This window comes from Leopardus geoffroyi, chromosome E2, assembly GCF_018350155.1.
Source record: "Leopardus geoffroyi isolate Oge1 chromosome E2, O.geoffroyi_Oge1_pat1.0, whole genome shotgun sequence".
Taxonomy (NCBI): Eukaryota; Metazoa; Chordata; class Mammalia; order Carnivora; family Felidae; genus Leopardus; species Leopardus geoffroyi.
The window spans coordinates 51927795-51950438 of NC_059335.1; the positions used below are offsets into that span (position 1 = coordinate 51927795).

At 48.8% G+C, this 22644-nt stretch overlaps 1 protein-coding gene across 1 annotated transcript in view; it reads left to right on the forward strand.

The window, feature by feature from the left end:
• VAT1L (vesicle amine transport 1 like) overlaps positions 1-22644 on the forward strand; it is a 149680-nt gene that overhangs the window by 48478 nt on the left and 78558 nt on the right. The window contains exon 4 of the mRNA XM_045439815.1: positions 14305-14447. Coding sequence (XP_045295771.1) covers positions 14305-14447 — 143 coding nt within the window. The remainder of the gene's footprint in view (positions 1-14304; positions 14448-22644) is intronic.

The window sequence follows — 22644 nt, forward strand, 5'->3', positions numbered from 1 at the left end:
TCCCCCTTCACTCTCAAAAAGTACCCCAATTTAGACGATAAATTCTACGATCACTCCACCTAATAAGGTTTGGGTTGAAATAGATGCATTTATCAAAACCACAGCTCCAAACTGTGGGTACAAATTATCATTTGGCTGGAAATGTGAATCCGGCATCCTACTATGCAAATGTAATCATCCAGGAAATCTATTCAGATGCACTGCATGGAAGGCAGCCAGCCTGGAAGTGGTTCCGCCCCGCCATGATTTGGAGTCCCGCGAAGGAGACTTTGCCATCTGGTGGGCTGGACTGGCTCCCCAGCCAGGATTCCGGTCGCATGGTTGCTGGAGGCCAAGTCTCAGGCAACGTGGGAGCCTGTGAACGAGGGGATGGCCTATGGCTACCCGTGATTTACATCGGTTGGGAAGTGGTACTGACAGGAGACACAAGACTTGATATGATCCTCACGAGGGCTGGTTAGTAGGGTCACCATGTGCAGCTGGGCAAGTTGTACACTGCACAAAAACACTCAAGCCCTGGGACAAAAGAGGGATGCTGTTTTGTATTTTTTTATTAGATGTGGCCACAAGAGGAGGCAGAGGAGAGGCTCAGAAAAACGAAGTGTATTATACTCCTAGGTCCTAAAAACGGGACGCAGAGCATGCCGCAGAGGACCACATGGGAAAGACACCAGGGTGGTTAGGAGGAAGAAGACAGCAGCAGTGGATTCACTCAAGCAATGCCCTTTATTGGGGTCTCTGTGGAAATGCAAGGTGGGGCAGGGCGGGCAGCCTAGGATTGGCTAGTTAGAATAATTTCCGTGGGGTCTGGGCCATAGGGATGGTCTCTATTTGCCTGATACCTAGCCCTGGGGTGATCTACGCAGGGCAATATTGCCTCCTGGGATATATGGACCAGACAGAGGGGGTCTGGCTCTGGATTGGTTCGTTTGCGTATGGATGGCATGCTCCCAGCTGAGCCCTTTTTTATTTCCAAGATCGGCTAGCCCAGAGAAGGACCGGCTCCCCAGCCAGAAAGATTTTTTGAGATGCCAAAAACAACATGTAATTTACATCAGACTTGAAACATTTACAACGTGGATGCCCACCCCCACCCCCTGCGCCCCGTTGCCAGGGCTCCCGCTGTGCCTGCAGGAGGTAGGGGAGTGGGGAGTGATGGCCATAAATCGAACCCTTCCAACCTAGCTACCTGCCCTGCAGCTGATAATCATAAATCCCAGGGGGCCTGAGAGGACACTGTATAGCCTGGAACTAGCAGGCTGAGGATCCTAACATAGGATGTCTAATCTTTAGTGTGAGAAGAGCAGAAAGGCCCTCCAGTGGACTCTCTGCCTGGCACTCTACTAACTAAATAGTCTGTGCTCACCAACACTTAGCACGGTAAGCCCATTCTCCATTTGATTGTTCATTTTTTGGTACTAACTTGTTTTTAAGTTTTTATTCATTTATTTAGAGATAGAGAGCATGAGCCGGGGTGGGGCAGAGGGAGAGAGAATCCCAAGCAGGTTCTGCAGAGTCAGCACGGAGTCTGATGTGGGGCTCAAACTTGCAAAACCATAAGATCGTGACCTGAGCTGAGATCAAGAGTCAGACGCTTAACCGACTGAGCCGCCCCAGTGCCCCTCACTCGCCAATGAGACCACTGAGGCTCAGAGCTGAAGTCTCTGTCCAAACTCACACAGCCCATCGGTGCTACATCAGGGTTTCAAATTCAGGTTTGCCCGACTCAGAGGTGCTCAGGCCACTTGTCTTCAGGGGAAATGCAAACCACAGCCACAGCGAGATAACACCTCCCACCTGCTGGGATGGCTGGTCTCAAAAAAAAAAAAACAAAAATAAGTGTTGGCAAGAATGTGGCTGGAAAGGAGCACTGGTGCACTGTTGGTAGACGTGCAAATTGGTACAACCATTATGGAAAAGACTATGGAGGCTCCTCAGAAAATTAAAAATAGAACTATTGTATGACCCGGCAATTGCGTTTCTGGGTATCCACCTAAAGGAACCGAAATCACAATCTTAGGGAGATATCTGCCGTCCTATGCTCATAGCAGCATTAGTCAACACAGCTAAGACGTGGAAACAACCTAAATGTCCGTCAGCAGATGGACGGATCAACAAAATGTGGTGTAGACATACAAAAGACTGTCATTCAGCCTTAAGAAGCAGGGATTCCTGCCCTTTGTGACGCCATGGCAGAACCCGGAGGGCATGACGCTACATGGAAATGAGCCAGACCCGGAAGAACAAATGCTACGTGATCCCATGTCTACCAGGGATCTAAAACATCCAAACTCACAGGAGCAGAGTGTGAAATGGTGGTGGCCGGGGGCTGGAGGAGAGGACATGTAGCAAAGGGGTCACGGTTTCCATTACGCAAGACGACTGAGTCATAGAGATCTCATGCACAGCATAGCGCCTCTAGTTAACGATACGTTGAATACTTAAAGATTTGTGAAGAGGGTAGGCCTTAGGCTAAATGTGATCCCAGAAAAAGAGAAAAGAGGGAAGGAGGGCATTTTAGAGGTGAAGGTGAAGTTGGTGGCATTGGTTATTATGAGAGTTTCATGGCATGTATGCATTAAATTCACGAAGATGTATGTATTAAATACATACAGCTTTTTTCTTGTAATCACACCCCAAGGTTTTCTTTTAAGTCCCTATTCTCCTCTCCCTGGACGCTGAGCTGCCTCATGTAGGGCCCTCGGAGATGCTGTGCTCCAGCCCTTCCTGCCCATATGAGAAATTCGAGGTGGGAAGGGCCGAAATGGCAGGAGGGAGCTCAGGGCTCAGCAGTTCTGCTCCTGTGTGTCCAGGGCTCCATTTGGAGCCAGCCTGTTTCGGGTCTTATCCTGAATCTCCTACCATCCATGTCCCCCTAAGGCCCCACTTCTGTGTCTCCCTCAACCCCCGTCTTGGGGCTGTCCCTCCCTACTGCTCAAACGAAAGTACGCCCTGTCGCTGGGCCCGCCAACACAGCATGAAGTGATACCAGACCGGCCTCCCTCTCGATCAGAACAGAAGGCTGAGCTGCCACCAGCACATCATCCCGGTCATCATCCCAGTGGGACCACCTCCTAGGAGGAACTTTGGAAAAGCGAAAGTCCCCTGCCTGCCACCCTCAGTCCCCAAGCTGCCTGCTGTGCTAGGTGATGGACAGTCTGTAGGAGGCCCAGCTGTGCCGACCAAGGGTTTCAGGCCCAAGTGGGGAGCGGGGCTCATGCCTGGCAGCAAGAGTCATCCCTGCCAAATCCCTTCACGGACACATCCCTCTGTCCCCAGAGGTGACCAGATTCTCAGAAGCTGGGAGGTGTGCGTGGGTGGGCGGGGCAAGAACAGGGCAATGTCTGCAAGCCTCTGAGCTGGAAGGAACCAAATGGATCCAACTGTTATCAGGCTCTGGGGGCTCTTTGAGAAATACAGTACAACTATGGCTTGCGAGCATAATTCGTTTCAGAAACATGCTTGTAATGCAAAGCACTTGTATATCGAAGCGCATTTCAAGAACCATTGGCTCAGTTGTGATCACGTGATGTTTGGCCTCATGTACTACTTGTATCGCGAGACATCGCGAGACATCGCTCGTTTATCGAGTTCAAATTTATTAGAAACGTTTGCTCATTTTGCGGGAACACTCACAGAACAGGTTACTTGCAATCCAAGGTTTTGCTGTGTCTTTCCTCTGCCCGCATCTTGTGCCCTAACATTCTTTCTACTCCATGTATGTGGTTGAAAAGAAAAACAAGAAAATATTTACTCTGGGCAGGCACGGAAGTTTCCCCCCTTCACCGATGTAAAGTTGTAACTGCCAAATGGATGTGGGGTTGACCTTGTCCACATCCAACCAAGAAGATAAAGCAAAGAAGGACTTGTATTCCTAGTCCCAGCCCTGGATTGCCCTCTGACCTAGTGGGTCCTCTCTGACCTATGCTCTTTGTTCTCTCAACTTCTGTTTACTGCTATTTCCTGCATTCAACACACGGTCACTGAGATCTAAGCAGTGGGCTCAATGCTTTGGATACAGAGGGGAATAAGATGTGGTCTTCTCCTTAAGGAGTTGACATGTGGTGGGAGATACGATAAGAGATTCTTTTTAAATTTTTTAAATGTTTTATGTATTTCTGAGAGACAGAGAGAGACAGAGTGTGAGCAGGGGAGGGACTGAGAGAGAGAGGGAGACACAGAAGCCGAAGCAGGCTCCAGGCTCCAAGCTGTCAGCACAGAGCCTGATGCGGGGCTCCACCCCACAAACCGTGAGATCACGACCTGAGCCAAAGCTGGACGCCTAACCGACTGAGCCACCCACGCGCCCCTAAGAAAGAGAGGTTTTAAAAGGAGGAGAGTCAGAGGTGAAGGAGGAAGAGAAGGGAGGAGGAGACAGGGGAGAGAAGGGGAGGGGAGAATCATAGCACAGAGTAAAAGATGGTTGGGTAGTGATGTGTGTGAGTTTGGGGACAAAGCAGGAGACATTTACCCTTCTCACGATCTCCGGGAGGGCTCCCCAGAAGAGGAGGACTATGGAGGGGGTGGAGCTTGTTTATTGAGCACCTGCTCTGGGTCATCCCTGGGGAATCACATCACTTATGTTGCTTGCTTCCTTTGCCCCACACTTGACCCCTTGAGGTGGACATTATCATCCTCGACTTAAATAAGGGGAATCTGAAGCTCAGCCAGGTCAGGTGGTGGCTCCAGGACTGAACTGGGTGTGGGGTCCAGGAGTTGTAGCTTGCTCTGTAACCTCTGATGTGTCTCATTTCTATGAGATTGTCCCGATGGTCCAGAACAAAGAACTCCGGCTTACTACAAGAAGGCAGTCACTTCCGGCAGCTAGTACTGAGCCTTTCTGAGCCTCAGTTTCCAATTCCCAGCAGGATAACCTTCTGTAAATTCGTGGATCTCTCAGAGCCTCCATTTCTGAGCCCGGCTTCATGATGGGAATACGATGTTGGGAGGGTAGAACGAGGTGTGTGAAGGGCCTGCTGTGCTAGACAAAGAGTGGCCCATAAGAGATGTTCCCCTACCTTCTCTCCTTGTAGCCCTTCAGACCCACCCCCAGGTAATGCGGGTTCAACTCTTGTCGCTGGTATTGCTGTGTGACTTTGGACATTTCTAGGACTGCTCTGTGCCTCTGTTTTTTCATCTCGAGAGTGAGGAGGCCATGATGTAGACCAAATGAACTGTGTTTGTAGAGCGGTTAGACTGCCTGGGCGCACAGCAAACTCAGTGCAGGTGAGGCCGAATAAAGAAACCTACATTCTTCATCACTCCGCTCTACTGCGTCTCCACTGAGTGCCTCTGACATGAGCTCAGTGGCGGGAGGAGCAGAGGAAAGGGTTTAAACATTCGCTCTTGCACTTGCCTGATGGGCAGAGCTGTGAATGGCTTGGAAAACCTGGATGTTCAGCAGCAAAGCTGAGGCCCGGGGAGCAGGGAGGCTGGAGTTCTCCAAGCATCCAGAACTTCAGGCCCTGCTAATGGGGATGAGCGATTATTTTTTGTCTTCTGACACCTCTGACTCACAGAAGACTGTGTTAGTCATGCCTTGATCTATAGGATCCCACATACTAAACCCACGGGCTGTGATGTCAACCCCAACTCGGAACAGAGGGTTGTTAGGATGCCATCCATCAATGACCCAGTTGGTAGAAGGGAAACTTTACAGAGCGCTAGACCTCAGCAAGGGCTGCGTATTAGAATTATGTATACTGTAAGTAATAGACTTTATACTATAAATATGTATTAATACTAAGGTTCCACCTTGGTTTTATTTATTTATTTTTTATTTTTTTTTTAATTTTTTTTTTTAACGTTTTATTTATTTTTGAGACAGAGAGAGACAGAGCATGAACGGGGGAGGGGCAGAGAGAGAGGGAGAAACAGAATCGGAAACAGGCTCCAGGCTCTGAGCCATCAGCCCAGAGCCCGACGCGGGGCTCGAACTCACAGACCGCGAGATCGTGACCTGAGCTGAAGTCGGACGCTTAACCGACTGCGCCACCCAGGCGCCCCTCCACCTTGGTTTTAAATAAAATACCTCATATTAAAGGAGGCGCCTGGGTGGCTCAGTCGGTTGAGCATCTGACTTCGGCTCAGGTCGTGATCTCATGGTTCCTGAGTTTGAGCCCCGCATCGGGCTCTCTGCTCTCAGGGCAGAGCCTGCTTTGAAGCTTCTGTCCCTTTCTCTCTCTGCCCCTCTCTCCCCCCACCGCCTGTCAAAAATAAATGAACTTAAAAAAAAATCCCATATTAAGATATTCTGAGCATGATGGGGGCCTTAGCAGTAAATTATGTGGAGTAGAGTGGGTGCTTTTAAAGGATGATACATATTGGTGGTTCTCAATGTGAGCTGAATCAGAATATTCTGGAAGGCTTGTTAAAACACAGATGCCCAGGTCCCACCCCCAGAGTTTCTGATTCTGTAGATCCCGGGTGGAACCTTCTAGCAAGACTCCAGGGGGTGTGGGTGCCGCTGGTTACGGCACCACGTGTTGAGAAGCACTGATCTATAAAATAAACAAAAGTGGGAAATAAAGGTATTATCTACCAAGTCTTCCCTGGAATGTGTCTACTGCTTTTTGGGAGTAAAGAGAAGTTTCCCCACTTCCAACCTGAGCAGTCGATTCGTCCCTTTCTCTCATCCTTCAGCCGTGTGCCGCGGACGCTTCTTTGCTATGGAAACTGTCCGCACATGTATGTCAACGGGAGTGCCATGCGTAGTTCAACAGGTGTGCGGTGACAAACAAGAAAAACCTGATTTTTAGAGCCTACTAAGTGAGAACGTAGAATGTTCTTTGCTGCCTTTGATGGCGGGTCACGTGGATCAGCCCCCACCGTTGGATTTGAATTTTCTCTCCTTATAACAATCAAGTCAACTGGATTGTTGAACAGGCAAATGACAGCACTGATCTGTAATCAGTGTTTCCAAACCTGTGTCTAAATCCCATGTGGGAATTCGTATTATCATAAGACAAGAATAAGGCTGGCCCGGGTATCCAGTGTCCTAGATTTTGTGATAACGTTCAGTTATCTTTCTTGGACTAAGTAAGTGCATCTATGCATTGATGGAGATGGAAAATAAACTGACGGTTCTTTGGAAGAAAACAATTTTGCTTCACCATTCACCCTAGGATTCTTCTTGGTACATTCACAAGCTCATTTTGCTAATTCTTTTCCATTCTTTGAGTATATAAGTGGCTGTGGTTTCCATGAGCTGTGTAAAAGGGAAAACAACTTTTGGAAGAGATAAACGTAATCCTATTTTTTTTAAGTTTATTTATTTTAAAAGAGAGAGAGAGAGATTGAGAGAGAGAGAGAGAGAGAGAGAGAGAGAGAGAGAGAAGGCACACACATGTGAGCGGGGCAGAGGCAGAGAGAGAGAGAGGGAGAGAGAGAGAATCCCAAGTAGTCTCCATGCTATCAGCACAGAGCCTGACACGGGGTCCGATCCCATGAACAAAGAGATCAGGATCCAAGCCGAAGTCAAGAGTTAGATGCCCAACCGACTTGGCCACCTGGGCGCCCCAAATGTAAGGCTATTTTTCAAATGATCTCAGAAATGGTCAAGTTAGCAATAGAAAAATTTCACCCTTTCGTCAGACTTAGGGTGATGAGTGAACTTGCATTGTCTTTGGGAGGTGTCCTCAAACAGACTTTCTTTAGCAGCTGAAGAATTGGTCTGCGTGTGCTAGAAATCTTAGGACTGGAGAGGACAGAGAGACCAAATCTGGTTTTCGTTTTATCTATTCTCTCCCTCATATTTCCCCTTTAGTTCATACCTCTCGTTTTCTGTACCTTTGAAAAAACACGGTGGACCAGTGTGGTCTGATCCCAGTGGTTCAGTGTTTGAAATTGGTGTTCGCAGCCTACTGGTTTCAGGCTACTGATTGTACTTTTAATCGTAAAATTATTTTATTAATACGGTTGCCTTTATTGGAATGCAAGCTCCGAGATGACAGGGACTATATATAACTTGTTCTCCTTTCTCTTTCTAGTGCCTCTCATAGTGTCTGATCCATTAGAGGCACTTATTTTTTTTTTTTTTCAACGTTTATTTATTTTTGGGACAGAGAGAGACAGAGCATGAACGGGGGAGGGGCAGAGAGAGAGGGAGACACAGAATCGGAAACAGGCTCCAGGCTCTGAGCCATCAGCCCAGAGCCCGACGCGGGGCTCGAACTCCCGGACCGCGAGATCGTGACCTGGCTGAAGTCGGTCGCTTAACCGACTGCGCCACCCAGGCGCCCCTAGAGGCACTTATTAAATAGCCCCAAATTATTCACTGAATGAATAACTCAGTGAAATAACAGAGGGGCCAAGATTCAAAGGATGAGTAGGCATCAGTCAGTTGAAAAGACAGGGAAAAGGATTCCGGGCAGTGTGAATGGCATGTGCAAAGGTCCTGTGGGTGATAAAGGAGTGGCGCTTAGGAAAGACTAAGAATTTTTCCAAATGGCCAAAGGTAGAGTTTGGGTGTATGATGAGAAACAAGTCTGAGGAGGAAGAGGTTATTCGTGTGATAAAGTTATCCATTCTTTGTGTCTTAGTTACTTGAGTCTCTGATGTTGATTTCTGAATCCCAGGGCACTGACAGGATCATCTGTCGTAAATTCCCATCGAAGGGGAAATCAGAATTTCAGCCAAGCTCAGTCCTAATTCCAAGGCACTGATAGCTAAAAAAGTGCCACTTAGTGAGTACTTAGTATGTACCAGGCAGTGTACTAAGCCCTTTACATAGATGCATTCATTCCTCTAATCATGTGTCTGCTGTGCCTGGCTTTTCTGGAATAGGATCTTACCTTGAACCAGCAGTCTCTTGCTAAGAGTCAGATTTCAGTGGCCCAAAACAGCTCCCTTTCAACTGCCGTCCCTGGATTTCTCACGGCTGTGCTCTGCCTGAAGGAACCTCAGCAGCCCTGGAATTAGGATTGAGCTGGCTGAAATCTGTTCACCCATATGAACCCAGGACAAAGCTATCGAAAGAGTAGATCAATGCAGCCTTCCAGACTGATGCCAAAGATCCTTGGTTTTCTCTAGGACTTCAGTTCCAGGTCAGCAACTCGAGTGCTTAGCTGGACGGATAAGAAGACTAACAGAGTGGCTTTGGAGTCAGGGAGACCTGAGTGTGACCCCCAGCCTTATCACGTACAAGCCGTATTACCTTGGACAAGTTCCTTTCCCCGTCTGAACCCCCGTTTTCGGCCATAAAAGGGAAATAAAAATATTTACTCTAAAAGCGGTTTGAGGATTTAACGAAGCACGGAAGCACAGTGCCTGGCATATAGGGAGACGAGGGGACTGTCAGCTGCTGTACTGCCTGTATCGCCAGCCACAGGGGAGAGAAGAGGCTTGTTGTGGAATTCTTACGTTCTAGAGAGAGAAAGGAAAAGAAATTAAAAACAAGTACATGCAGATCTCTATTTGCTGCTGTTGCTGGGAGAATGGTTTGTCTTGTTCATTGTATGTTCTGGGTCTGCAGGTAAATTGCAAAATCCTTTTTATTGAAAATTCATTCCGCCTTCCACAAATGTTTATTGAGTCCGTGCTATTTGCTAGGCACGTGGGAGAAACGAGGATAAATTAGAGGCACTCACCTTGGGAGTTGGAGGAGGGAGAGTACAGATTCGCTATACATGTGAGGAAAAGCACACATTGTGCTTAAATACAGAGTGCTGAGTATTATTTACTTTAGATCATTGAGGATCTTGCAAGGGCCTCTCATTGCCTTAGTGAATTAATAGAGAGCTCAAGCGGGGGGGGGGGTGCTACAAACAGGTGTCCACTGAATTTGGTTTTCCACCCATTGTTATTTACATAAGAATATGTTATCATATAATATCGTGTAGAATACTTGCATGTTTTGCTATTTACATTAATTATATATTATATGACTATATACTATTAGTTTATTATCATACTGATATTTTACAAATGGAGTATTATATACTGAAATTACTATTTATATACATGTACACGTTTATATATAATACTGATTATACATATACATATACTAATTATATATTCTAATTATACATATTTATATTTCTGCATTTTATATTATGTAAAATACTCATAGATGCTATATAAATATATAAGTAACCCAGTTACTTATACCATCTCAGTTTGCTACCACACGTTTCTTTTTATTTAAAGTGGAAACGGTGGGGCACCTGGGTGGCTGTTAGCTAAGCGTCCGACTTTGGCTCGGGTCATGATCTCGCGGTTTGTGAGTTCAAGCCCCACGTCAGGCTCTGTGCTGACAGCTCAGAGCCTGGAGCCTGCTTCAGATTCTGTGGCTCCCTCTCTCTCTGCCCCTCCCCCACTTGTGCTCTGTCTCTCTCCCTCTCTCAGAAAATGAACAAACGTTCAAAAAAATTTAAAAAAATAAAACGGAAATGGTAAAGTTCTGCTTGGGTGAGATACTAGATACGTGAATCGAATCTGTGCTCTACTCCTACTCTGCAATGCTAAAGGACGTAGCGATCTGCAAACTGATGAGGGACTTCCCTGTCACATCACATTCTGGTTTCTCATGCATTCATTCATCAGGTGTTACCAAATCCGTTTTATGTGTCAGGCTCTGCCCTGGGCACTGGGGTACAGAGCCAGATATATGGCGCGGTCCCTGGCCTCATGGGGCTCACAGACAGATCAGTTAGCAGCCACAGAAAGCCATGGTGGCCGCTGTCCCAGAGGAAGGAACGCCAGGTCTATGGTAGCACTAAAGGAGGTACCAAGGGAAGGTGGAGGCAAGCGCCTGGGGGGGTTTTCTAGAAGAGGAGTTGCCTAGGTGGTGGGGGGCCGGGGTGGGGGGGAGGGGCTGTGGCCTGAAGAAGAAAGTGGGAAGGATAGGCATGGATAGGGAGGGGACAGCCTGTGAGAAGCTAGTGTCGATGCTAAAATAGCGTTACACGTTCAGGAGAATGGGATCGTGAATTTGCTGCTTCTGCTGACGTAATAATGATAGCAAGAAAACCTAACAGCATTCAAAGTAGTAGTGACAGCAAATACTGAGCATTCTAAGCCCTTGGATGCGTTATATCCAATCGTCCCACAAGAACCTTATATATAGCATTACACTCTCTATTTTAAGATGAAAGACCAGAAGAATTGACATGTTACTCAAGGTTGCTCAACTGGTGGGTACAAGAGATCAAAGTCTGCCATCTTTACCCTACTGGCCTTGGACTGGGTGCCTAACCTCTGTGAACCTCAGTCTCCTCCTCATCAAAATTAGGTTCGAAGTTCATTCTGAGGACACCACGGAATGAGGGTCACACAGCACCAGGCTCAGCGAATGGCAATCGGGGGTGGATCGAGGGCCGTGTCTTGTTAGGGAGCAGAGACTGGAGAAGTGGAGGGAAGCCATGTTAGTGAGATAGACTGGGCCACCTGCCAGAGGGCCGGCCCGTGGGATAAACCGAAGGGTGTGCTTTTCTTTCTGAAAGCCAGTGATAGGCATTGGGAAGCTTTGCGACGAGTCACGAGATGCTCAGGGTTGAGTTTGAGAAAAACCACTCTGTCCAGAGGGTGACGTGGACACAGCCAGGCCAGCCAGAAGGGTGGTGTCATCATCCAGGTGAGGAAATGCAACAACCCAGACTACGAAGTGATGGTCACAAGGGTATGGAGTGGATGCAGTACACTAACTGGATGTGAGGCCAAGGGACCAAGAGGAGTCCGGCGACCCCCAGACTCCTGACTTCAGCCGAGGGACAGGCGAATGGTACAGTTTTCATCCACTGAGGCAGGAGGTACAGGAAGAGGAATGTTATGGGTTGAACCATGCCCCACCCCACTGATATGGGGAAGTCCTGAGCGCCACTATCTCAGAATGCGTCCTTATTCGGCAGTAGGGTCCTTAGAGAGGTAATCAAGTTTAAATGATAGGACTGGCGTCCTTCTAAGAACGGGGGGAATCTGGACACAGGTTGGCGTAGAGGGAAGACCATGTGAAGAGGCCTTGAGAGAAGAGAGCCATTTACAAGCCAAGCAGAGAGAGCTGGATCAAACCCTTCGCTCGTAGTCACTGGGAGGACGCAACCCTCCCGACGCCTTGACTTTGGACTTTCTGACCTCCACAAGTGGGAAGCAAATTTGTTGGCAGAGCCACCCAGTTTGTGGTATTACGTTACAACAGCAACCAGCAAATCAATGCAAGGAGTAAGTCATTTGCAGATGACCAAGAATAATGTTTTGGATGAGTTGAATTCGATGTGTTTTTGGATAGCCAGGTAGAGACAGACAGCCCAGTGGTCATTCAGTACACAAATCTGAGGCTCGGTGAGGGGGGGCCCAGATTAGGTTGCACTATTGAGTCCCGATACTCCCACATCCATCCACAGCACAGTGTGACCAGTACATAATGGGAATTTGGAAAAGTAGTTGTGTGAATAAAAGTCATGTTGGCCTAAGGACAGTGGGAAGGAGCGATCAACTAGTTCTGACGTTTCATCCCAGCACAAAAGAGGTTAACCCTCTAAACCCTGTCGAGTTTTAGAGGATTGCTGCACTGGTTGTTGATATTTCCACTCACCAAGAAGGAGAGTCCCGTATTTGTTCTCTAAAATCAAATGAAAAAAAAAAAATTAACCAAATACCAAAGCTATTCTTAGAACACAGAATGATAGCCTGTCTGGAGTCTTAGGTTCATGCCCATGTCTTAAAATGTTGACCTCCAAATCAGTAACAGGTCTATTTTAGGCAGCAGCTTCAAAATCTGCTTAGCTTAAAATGTCAAAATAAGTAGACAGCATGGCATTATAGAAAATGGCAATAACTAGAAGTTGGGAGACCTTGCTTTGAATCTCAGATCTGCCTCTGAAAACTGAGTCACCTTAACCTTTCTGAGTCACCTTTCCCTCATCTGTAAAACAATGATGGGGTGGGGATAATTGGATGATTTTCCAGCTCTGACATTCTATGATTCTCTCAGTGTTGCCTTTCATTGCGAATGTTGGGAAGAAAAAAAAAAAAAAACATTTCCAGAAATAGGCCTGCCAACCTGATTTAGTCCACCAACATGAAGGCATGTAATGAAGTGTTAGGCAGAAGTTACATTTCACAGGTGACTTTGGTAGAATAATTTCTGCCTCCCTAAGATGGCAGGTGGAAAACTGGAAACAGTACCTGGTTTTGGAAGGCACCTTAATTACCAGCAAACTGGGTTTTACTGGAAGATTTCTGACTTCACATGATCGCAGGATTTTGTCCAATGACTTACATTTCTGACCCTGTTGAAACAGGACATGGAAAAACCCCCCATGTGTAACTACATTTGTAATTTCTCTTAGACCCCTCAATATTTAAACCTCATGCGTTGGGCTCTTCCTCATATGCCTGGACATCCCAGCCCCAAAGGAGTACAGATGATTCAGATTTACGGAGTGCCTCATTTTAAGTGTCATGTGTCATGCCACGTGCTTGACCCGTGTGACACACTGCCTCATTTGACACACGGTGTAGCAGATCCCGTCACCGTATCTTCTCCGCGCTCAACATTGCTGACGGTTGTTGACTTAGGGCTTCCGTCCGGCTGTGGGAGCATGCTTGCCTCCACAAGCCAGAGGTGCCTGGGAGTTACCGCTGTAGAAGCAACCCCCGACTGATACAGAGGGGAATTCGGGGGATCAAAATACTCCAGCCTCCTCACCATGTGGTTGGGATACCTCTGAGTGTATTCTACACTTGTGCACGGGTGTCCTCAGAGGGACTGAGTTCCAGTTACCCACTGGGTGCTGTCTTGAAAGCACACCCTTTATTGGCCACCTTCGATTTCTGTCTTGATACCCTGATATTTCCTGTGGTCGTATTCCAGATGAGGTACTTGCTCTCAAATCTTTGCGTCGGGGTCGGCTTCGGGGGGGGGGAACCAAACCCAAACAGCTCCCGAGACCCCTATGGAGCAGGTACCATTACTGCTAAGGTTAGATGAGGAGCCTGAGGCTCAGTGTGGTTAAATGATAGTTGTTGAGTCTTGATACCGTGGCTTTGCTGGCTTACGCGGACTTTCCTCTACCACCCCTAGTTGTCGGCCAAGGGAGACTCTGCCCCCCCGCCCCCGGGGACATCTTGACGTTTTTGGTGATCAAAACTGAGGGGAGCTATGGGCAGCTAGCAGGTGGAGGTAGAATAATTTGGTAGACACGCTGCGTAGGCACCTTACAAAGCCCAGCGGAGCCCGACAAAGACTCATCCAGCCTCAGAGAGGTCAATAGCGGCAGGGTTGGGAAGTCCTGCCCTACACCCAGCGAGACCGGTTGTCGGGCGGTGACCCTCCCGTGTGACCGGTGTCTTGTGTTTCACTTCCAGGGTCAAGCTGTGGCTCAGCTGTGTTCCACTGTCCCCAATGTGACTGTCTTTGGAACAGCTTCCACTTTCAAGCACGAAGCAATCAAAGGCTCCATGACCCACCTCTTTGACAGAAATGCAGACTACGTGCAAGAAGTGAAAAGGTAAGGTGTGTGCTCTAGAGAGGGCCAGGTTGGTCCTTGCTCTCCTGCCTCTTAAAAAAAACCAGCGGCGCTCATTTAGACGAGGGCCGGTGATAGTAACAGTGATAGTAATACTAGGAAACATACGCCGGGGGCTTGGTAACACCAGCTCTGTGCTGAACACTTCACACGTATGAGCTCGTTGGATTCTCGCAACCCTGTTGTACCGCCATGTGGAGAGGACGATACTGAGGAGCAGTGCAGTCGGGTGACCGGCCGGCGCGAAATTAGGATAGCTGCTCTAACGCGACCTTAACGCAGAGAGGTTTATTTCTCATTCACTCACGTACCAGACCAAGGACACGCGGACTCCAACCTGGGTGTGACCGAGGGCCGCCGAAGGGCCAACATGGTGACACGATCAGATTGGAGTTTTGAGGAGTGCAGAGAATGAAGGGGGGTGGGGGGGGGGAGGCTGCAGGCAGGGAGATCATGTCGTTGATCTCCTACGGCGGGGAACGTTGGTTTCTAACCCGACTCACGATCCAGGAGCCACCGGCTATGGCCTTGTGCACGTCAACTCAGGGAATCAGGTAGAAAACCCAGCTGCCTTGAGATGATTTGTGGGTCACACCTCTGCTGCTGCCCTTCTCCACCCCCAGCTCCTGAGGGGTTTCAGAGGTGTCTCAGGGCCGGTGTTCTGGTCTTTTCTTTGCCCAGCAGTAAGTTGTAAGATACAGAGAAATTTAGCCATCCGTCTAGCCTCATACTAAAGAACTTACTGCAACCTAAAGGACTTAGAGGATGAGAGGTCTGGTGAGGGTGACAGACTGAGACCAGATTAGGTGACATTTGGGGAGTTTTTTGGAAAGGAGAGCCTTCTGATGGTCTGGATTTTCAGATTTGTTTAAAAAAATTTTTTTTTCATGTTTATTTTTGAGGGAGAGAGAGAGAGAGAGAGAGACAGAGTGTGAGCAGGGGAGGGGCAGAGAGAGAGGGAGACAAAGAATCCGAAGCAGGCTCCAGGCTCCGAGCTGTCAGCACAGAGCCCGATGCAGGGCTCGAACTCACGAACCATGAGATCATGACCTGAGCTGAAGTTGGCCACTTAACCCACTGAGCCACCCAGGAGCCCCTCCGATTTTTTTTTTTTTTTAATTTTAAAGATTTGCACAGAGTTCAAGTCTGTCCCGATATCTCCAGTAGGACATGGAAAGAGAGCTCCAAAACTCGATATTAGAAGTTCGCCACCTGTTTCTCAGATATGTAGATACTGCAGGCATATTTTAAAGACTTCCGGCATAGACTTTCGCCTATTTCCGTAACCCTCAGGTAGCTCTTCCTTTTTGTAACTTGCATCTCTGGAGCTGTGATCGGGAAAACGGACTGCCAGTGTCCCTCCAGCAGTCTTTGCCTTTATCCCCTTAAGTGATATTTTGGCAAACATCCTTTCCTCCATTCGTACCCTGACCTGCTTACTACCAAGTGTCTCTGATGGGCCAGGTGCCGTGCTAGGGCAGAAGATCCGGCAAAAAACCACCTTGAGCGTCACTATCTTTGTGGAGCTTTGAGTCTAGTTGGGGAAGAGGGATAAAAACACTATTTTAAAAATGGATTGGTTTATGCTTTTGATACGTGCTCTGATGGAGATATGCAGGCTGCTGGTGAACATATGCAGACAGGGAGATTCGACATAGCGTTCATCCAAGAGTGAGACTCGGGCTGAGCATTAAAGGATGAGAAACGGGCCAAAGGAACAGCATTTCTGACTAAGTTGAATAGCACGTGCTAAGGCTCAGGGTCAGGAAAGACTTGGTTAAATTCAAGAATCTGAAAGGAGACCAGAGGAGCTGGAGGTTCTACAGTGTGGGAAGCAATGGGAAAACCAGGTCAGGAGGTAGCTACTCTTCTGAAAAAGTGACGGTCTGGGGCACCTGGGTGGCTCAGTGGGTTGAGCTCAGGTCACTTTGGCTCAGGTCACAACTTTGGCTCAGGTCACCATCTCCTGGTTTGTGGGTTCAAGCCCCGCATTGGGCTCTGTGCTGACAGCTCAGAGCCTGGAGCTTCGGATTCTGTGTCTCCCTCTCTCTCTGCCCCTCCTCTGCTCACGTGCTCACTCTCTCTCTCTCTCAAAAATAAATAAATATTAAAATATCAAAAAAAAGGGAGTCTGCCTTCCCCATTTTCCATGGAGAATTTTCCCATCCCCTTATCCCTTTACTGTCCTCGACCTACCTTCCTAGCCCCCGAGTCAATGATTCCTGCTGATGTCAGAGGAGTGGAAAGGGACAGCATCTGAGACCCACGTTCCCACCACCTTCTTTAAATGCAACTTCTGACAATTCCTTACGTTTTTAAGCAGAGACCCTGGGATTCAATTAAAAATCACTAGGAAGCCACAGATAGGTTCATTCTCTCTCCCACCACCCCTGCCCTCAGGAAAAAATCCAAAGGAACAGGCACCTGCTGCCTGTTGCAGAACCAAGTAAATGCTTGGGCTTCATGGTAGGTGTTCAACATATGCCAACAAGGTGAATTATAGCATCGTCTGTTACAGTGAGATTTCAGAACCAGCCTCCATTATCAACAGGAGGAAAACACTTCAGTGCATTATGCGACACCCACGCGCTTGAATATTATGCAGCCCCTAAAAAAAAAAAAGATAATTATGAAGATTCTGTCACAAAATGAAAAAATACCCACGGTAGCATATTGAGTGGGAAAAAAAAAAGCAGAATGCCAAATTCCAGCTACACTGTGATCACAGCTTTGTATAAATTCTTGGCGCATAAAGACAAAAAAAAAAAAAAAAGAAAGTGGTGGGAAAAAATCTAACCACTAATATGCAGCAGGAGTAGAATGCAGAGTGATTTCTCTTTACTTTTTGGACCACGGGTATTGCTTGTTACAGCGTTTGGTGGTGATCCACCAGGAAAAAAAAAATATTAACATAAAATTTCTTGAGATGCAAACTCTTTGTTTTAATTTTTTTTTTAATGTTTATTTGTTTTTGACAGAGAGAGAGAGAGACAGGGCATGAGGAGGGGAGGGGCAGAGAGAGAGACACAGAATCCGAAGCAGGCTCCAGGCTCTGAGCTGTCAGCACAGAGTCGGACAGGGGGCTCGAACCCACGAGCTGTGAGATCATGACCTGAGCCGAAGTTGGATGCCCAACCAACTGAGCCACCCGGGCGCCCCAAGATGCAAACTCTTTTATAAGCCAGTCAACTGCTAAGCTGCTTTGAACCCGTTCTCAGCCTTCCAGCAGGCATTGTAAAGGGAATGGGGGCAAAGTGTTTGTAACACAGACCGAACCTTTACGTCACTCACCCCTTCTCTGTCTGACTATGCTTGAAACCAAACAGAAGAGTGAGAAGCTTTGGATTCTGTGCATCCAGCAGTAAGGACTTCCAAAATAGAGGAGAGAAAGACGAGAGAGATCACCGAGGTGGGCAGCCCCCAGCGGGGAGCATGATGGATGGGAAGCATCTAAGTAGGTAGAGGGAGGTGGGGAGCGAATCCCAGCAAGGTGCGCGGGCACAAGCAAGGCGGATAATTGCACCAGGCTTTGCTGGTCTCCTCCACTCTGCTGACCCATACAATTAGACCATAATTCATGCACCTCGGGTGGTCCTGCAAGGGCAAAGTGCCTCGTTTTACAGGTAAAGAAACCGAGGCAGCAGAAATCGATGAGGTGTAATCACTTGGAGAGAACAGAGAATGTGATCGAGAAAGGATTCCTAGAGGTGGTATTGACAAGTAACTGTCAACATGTACTAAGAAGCCTCCTATGGTCCAGGGACGGTGCCTGGCACCCTGTGAAAAGCCTCTTGTGCACGGGGTACTGTGCTCAGCCTCCTGTGAGAAGCCTACTATGTGCCAGGAACTGCACGCTGCCTTCTGTGTGTCAGACCCTTGTGTGTGCCACACAATTCTCTGGGAGAAGCCTGCCCTGCACCCTGTGCCGGGCACCCTGCAATGACCTCATCTCCCATCGTGAGCTTGGAAGTGGTTAAAGTGATGGCACAGATGAGTTCTCAGAGAAAAAGGAATTCAGAAAGAGAAGCACTGAGCGGAGAGCCAAGGATCCAGCTGGAGATGAAAGTAACAATAAAGGGGGAATTAACTTCTTGGCAAAGTCAAGGGCTTCTCTCCCAGGAACGGCCCTGGTGGCCCTACCGCCGCTCAGGAGGGATTCTTCACTGGATCTACGTGGGCGGGAAGCGAAGAGGGGCATCCGTGATAAATGGGCGAGGGGTTGGGGACCCAGGAAGGACAGGCACGGGAGCCTTCGATCAGCCATTCCCAAGTATCTTTCTGCTGAATTGGGCCCAGAGCATCTCTGAGCTGGGGCTCTTTCTGTTTGGGCTTTGAGATTTATGACAACAGGAGAAAGCCCTCCCCCCCGTCTGCTTCTGTGTAATTATGATTACACACACACAGGCAAGGCGGACACCCCCAGAGATTTTCAGCCGTGGGGGGGGGGGGGAGGTGCTAAGAAATGAGGATGGCCCCTGACCTTCTGAGGGGCTGCCTAGCTCTGTTTGTGAATTTCATGATCGTTCCATTAAAAGGAGCTGCTAAGGTGCCCTTCACTGTGAATATGAGTAAGGGAGGCCCTGATTCCAAATGGACCCGACTGAGTCCCATTCCGTCTAATCCCCTGGTTGGGCTTGTAATGATTGAATGAGGGTGGGGCACTTGATCCGTTTTGAAACTCACCTGCCGGCTGCCCGGGGAGTAGCCCCCAGCTTTGTGCAGCCTCTGCCGGGAGCCCGTGTGCCCACTAGTGGCAATGACGGTCACCAGGGCTGACCACAGCTCACCTTAGGAAAGCCGGCTCTGCCTCTGGTGCCCTCCCTTGGTTTCTAGATGTGATGGATATAATGGGTCAAACCGGAGTCCCCTCCCCCCTGCCCCGCCCAAATCCCATTGCCTGCAGGGGCCCCTACAGTATGTTGCCTGACCCCGTGGAGCCTCAGTTTCCTCATCCGTCACGTGGGGATGATGATGGCCCCTGGGTTACAGGGTTGGCATGAAGCGTCCTCAGTGAGACGGGACTCAGGAAGCGCTCAGCACTGTGGCTGGCACCTCGCAAGTACTCTTGAACGTGGGACGCCTTGTGCTAGCAGGATCAAGGGTAGCCAGCCTCTGCTCTAGTGGTTTCTGGGCTGGTGGCTCCACCCACCCTAATGGTCGTTTGGGCTAATGGTTGGGGTTGTTGACCAACCCCAGTCTTTCGTTTATACTCTTCCCACACTGAAAGAATTCTCTTGAAGTTGGCCCACTCTGAAAAAATAAAAAAAGCTACTGTGGACCCAGAAGCTACCATGAGCATCATGTTCCATGTGCAGAAGCTCACCCAGGCTTCACAGAGGAGCCTGGGGCGGGTGTTATCAGCTGCATTCCCTTCCACAGTTGGGGACGCCGAGAGGCTCAGGAACCCACCTGAGGTCACACGGCAAGTAAGTAGCAAACAAAGTGCTAAATACTGAGATGAAATTCAGATTCCTGAGCCCAGTGCCCTAGGGCCCTAAGGCCACCCCCACACCTGCCCACCACCCCCATGTTAGTTATCAGCTGTGGCAGACACTCTTGTGTCCTTCTGGAAGGAGACGGTGTCCAGACAGGGCCTCCCGTGACCATGGTTGGTGTCCCAGAGCCTCCTCCTTGGGCCTATTCGATGCTCACAGCCCCAGGTCAGCCTATCACGGTGTCTTCTGCGGAATGCCTTTCCTTTGGCACCTGGCCGATTCCTCTCACCCATCAGCACTCAACAGAAGGGCCATCTTCTGTTGCCCCAAGTGGCTCCGTTGGAGCTATGGTGATTAGGTCTGGGCTGTGCATTTAGTCTGTCTTCCCTGGTATGAACTCCTGGATGGGGCAGGGACGAATGTGACCCTCATCTGTGTACCCCCAGCTCAGCACACCCAGTGTCTGGTGTGACCTAAGCACTCTGCAAGGGGTTGTCCAGTGGCTGGAAATTTAGGACCAATGTGTAGGACCCTGACCTGGGGCCTCTCCTAACATCTAGCATGACAAAAAAGCAGCTTAAAAATAGAAACCTCTTGGCCTCTCTGTTTGAAGTAACACAGAGGGTATGTCTGGGTATGTCTATATTTTTTTAAACTTTAAAAAAAATATTTTTGAGAGAGAGAGAGGAGAGAGAGTGAGTGTGCAAGCAGGGGAGGGGCAGAGAGAGAGAGGGAGACACAGAATGGGAAGCAGGCTCCAGCCTCTGAGCTGTCAGCACAGAGCCCAAAGCGGGGCTTGAACTCAAGAACCGCGAGATCATGACCTGAGCCGAAGTCAGACGCTTAACCGCCTGAGCCACCCACACGCCCCTCTGTATTTATTTTTAAAGACTGCGTTTAAACCAGAATCCTTCAGAGAATGCATGAAATTGACTGCTTCCCAGAGCTGCTTGCTAAAGCAGTGCTTCCGTAATTATACTGATTTGAACATTTATTAAATCTTAAGTTCAGAACGGTGAAAAGGCCATGGCTCTGGAATCACACTGGACCGCGGTTTGAATTGCAGGTGCACTAGTTACGTAAGCTTGGGCAAGACGCTGCATCCGAGAACCTCCATTTCTTCCTCACAAAAGTGCAGTTAAAATGCCTGTCTCATAGACATGTCATAAAGATTAATTCTGCAATGCCCGGGATACAGTAGAGCTCAGGAAATGTGAGTTCCCTTTGAAGGAAGCACACAGATAGCAATGCAGAATGCCGTTCTTAAAATGTTTTCTTCGTTGCCTTGCGTTCATTCACTCATCATCCACTCGTACAATCCATCAGTATTTGCTGAGAACTAACACTGTGTCCGGCAGGATGAGAAGGGCTGAGGATACGACAACAGGCAGCACAAACATGTTCCCCGTCTCATGGGGCTTATATTTTGGCGGAAGAGACAGACAAATAGAATAATCACAGCCCGTGATAGATACTGAAGAGTGTCTTCGGTACAGACGCGAAAGCGCAAAGGGAGCTGAAAGAGAGGCCATCTGGGGCTGCCATTTCAGGTGGTGTGGTTAGTTACAGCGTCTCTGGGGAAAGTCTCATGTGGGTTAAGACGTGAAGGATGAGAAGGAGCCAGCTCTAAGGAGAGCTGGGGAAAGGCTGTTCAGGCAGCGATTCCAGCATATGCAAAGGCCCTGAGGCAGGAAGGTTTCAGGAATAGCTACAAGGTCACAATGCCCTGAGCAGTGAGTGGCAGGTGAGGAGGAGGGAGTGGGCAGTAGGCTATAGGTCGCCCCTTGCTGGGGTCTGTTCTGCATTTCCGCAGACCCAGAGGAAAGAGCAACGGGCCTAGATGGGGCAGCTGTGCCTGGCAGTTTGGGGCAGAAAAGGGGCGCTCACAGGTGGAATCCAGATGTGAGGAGTGTCAGGCAAGAAGCGAGCCTGGGCAGGTCCGTCAGGGGTGCCCCAGAACGTGTGCACAGCCCAGCGTGTGAGGGCTGCTCCTGAGCACAGGTGGGTGTCTTGCAGTGAAGGAAGGAGGTCCTGGGGAAACGGAGTTCACGTAAAGACTAGGCGGCTCAGGAGGGCTAGCAGTAGAAACAGTGAAGGGTCCTACCTCCTCAGCAGCGAACACACTTGGCATAAGAAAGACTTGGTAGAAGTGAGGAAGACAGGGGCATGGTCACCCAGCCCGTGAAGCAAGGTGGAGTCCTGATCGCCGGGGGTGAGGCACCAGCCTGGAGCCCACCCAACCGTGTGTGTGTGTTCCGGCCCTCGCCTGCCTCACGGGTCTCACCTCAGCACGCTCCCTCTCATCTTCTCTACTCCAGCCAAACTGGCTGCTTCCCAGGCTTCCTGCTCACAGGCCTCCTCTCACCACAGGACCTTCGCACATGCTGCCCCCCCCCCCGCCGGGAACACTATTCCTGCCACTCTTTACCTACTAGATAACTCCTACGCTCTGCCTTTCCCCAGGGATGCCTTCTTGGGCGTACGTAACTGGGCACACTAGATTGACACAGTCTCGTAGCACCTTTGTGGCATTAGACCCCAATCGGTTTCAGTCTGATATTCATTTGTGAAATATGGGTTAACATCTGCCCCACAGAAGTTCTAAAAGGGGAGGAATCAAATCTGTTTGGTCTCACCACTGTATCTCCGCTGCCTCGTGCAGCGTCAGGGCTAAACACTTAATGAACAAATTAATTATTTTTTTTTTTAATTTTTTTAAATTTTTTTTTTCAACGTTTATTTAT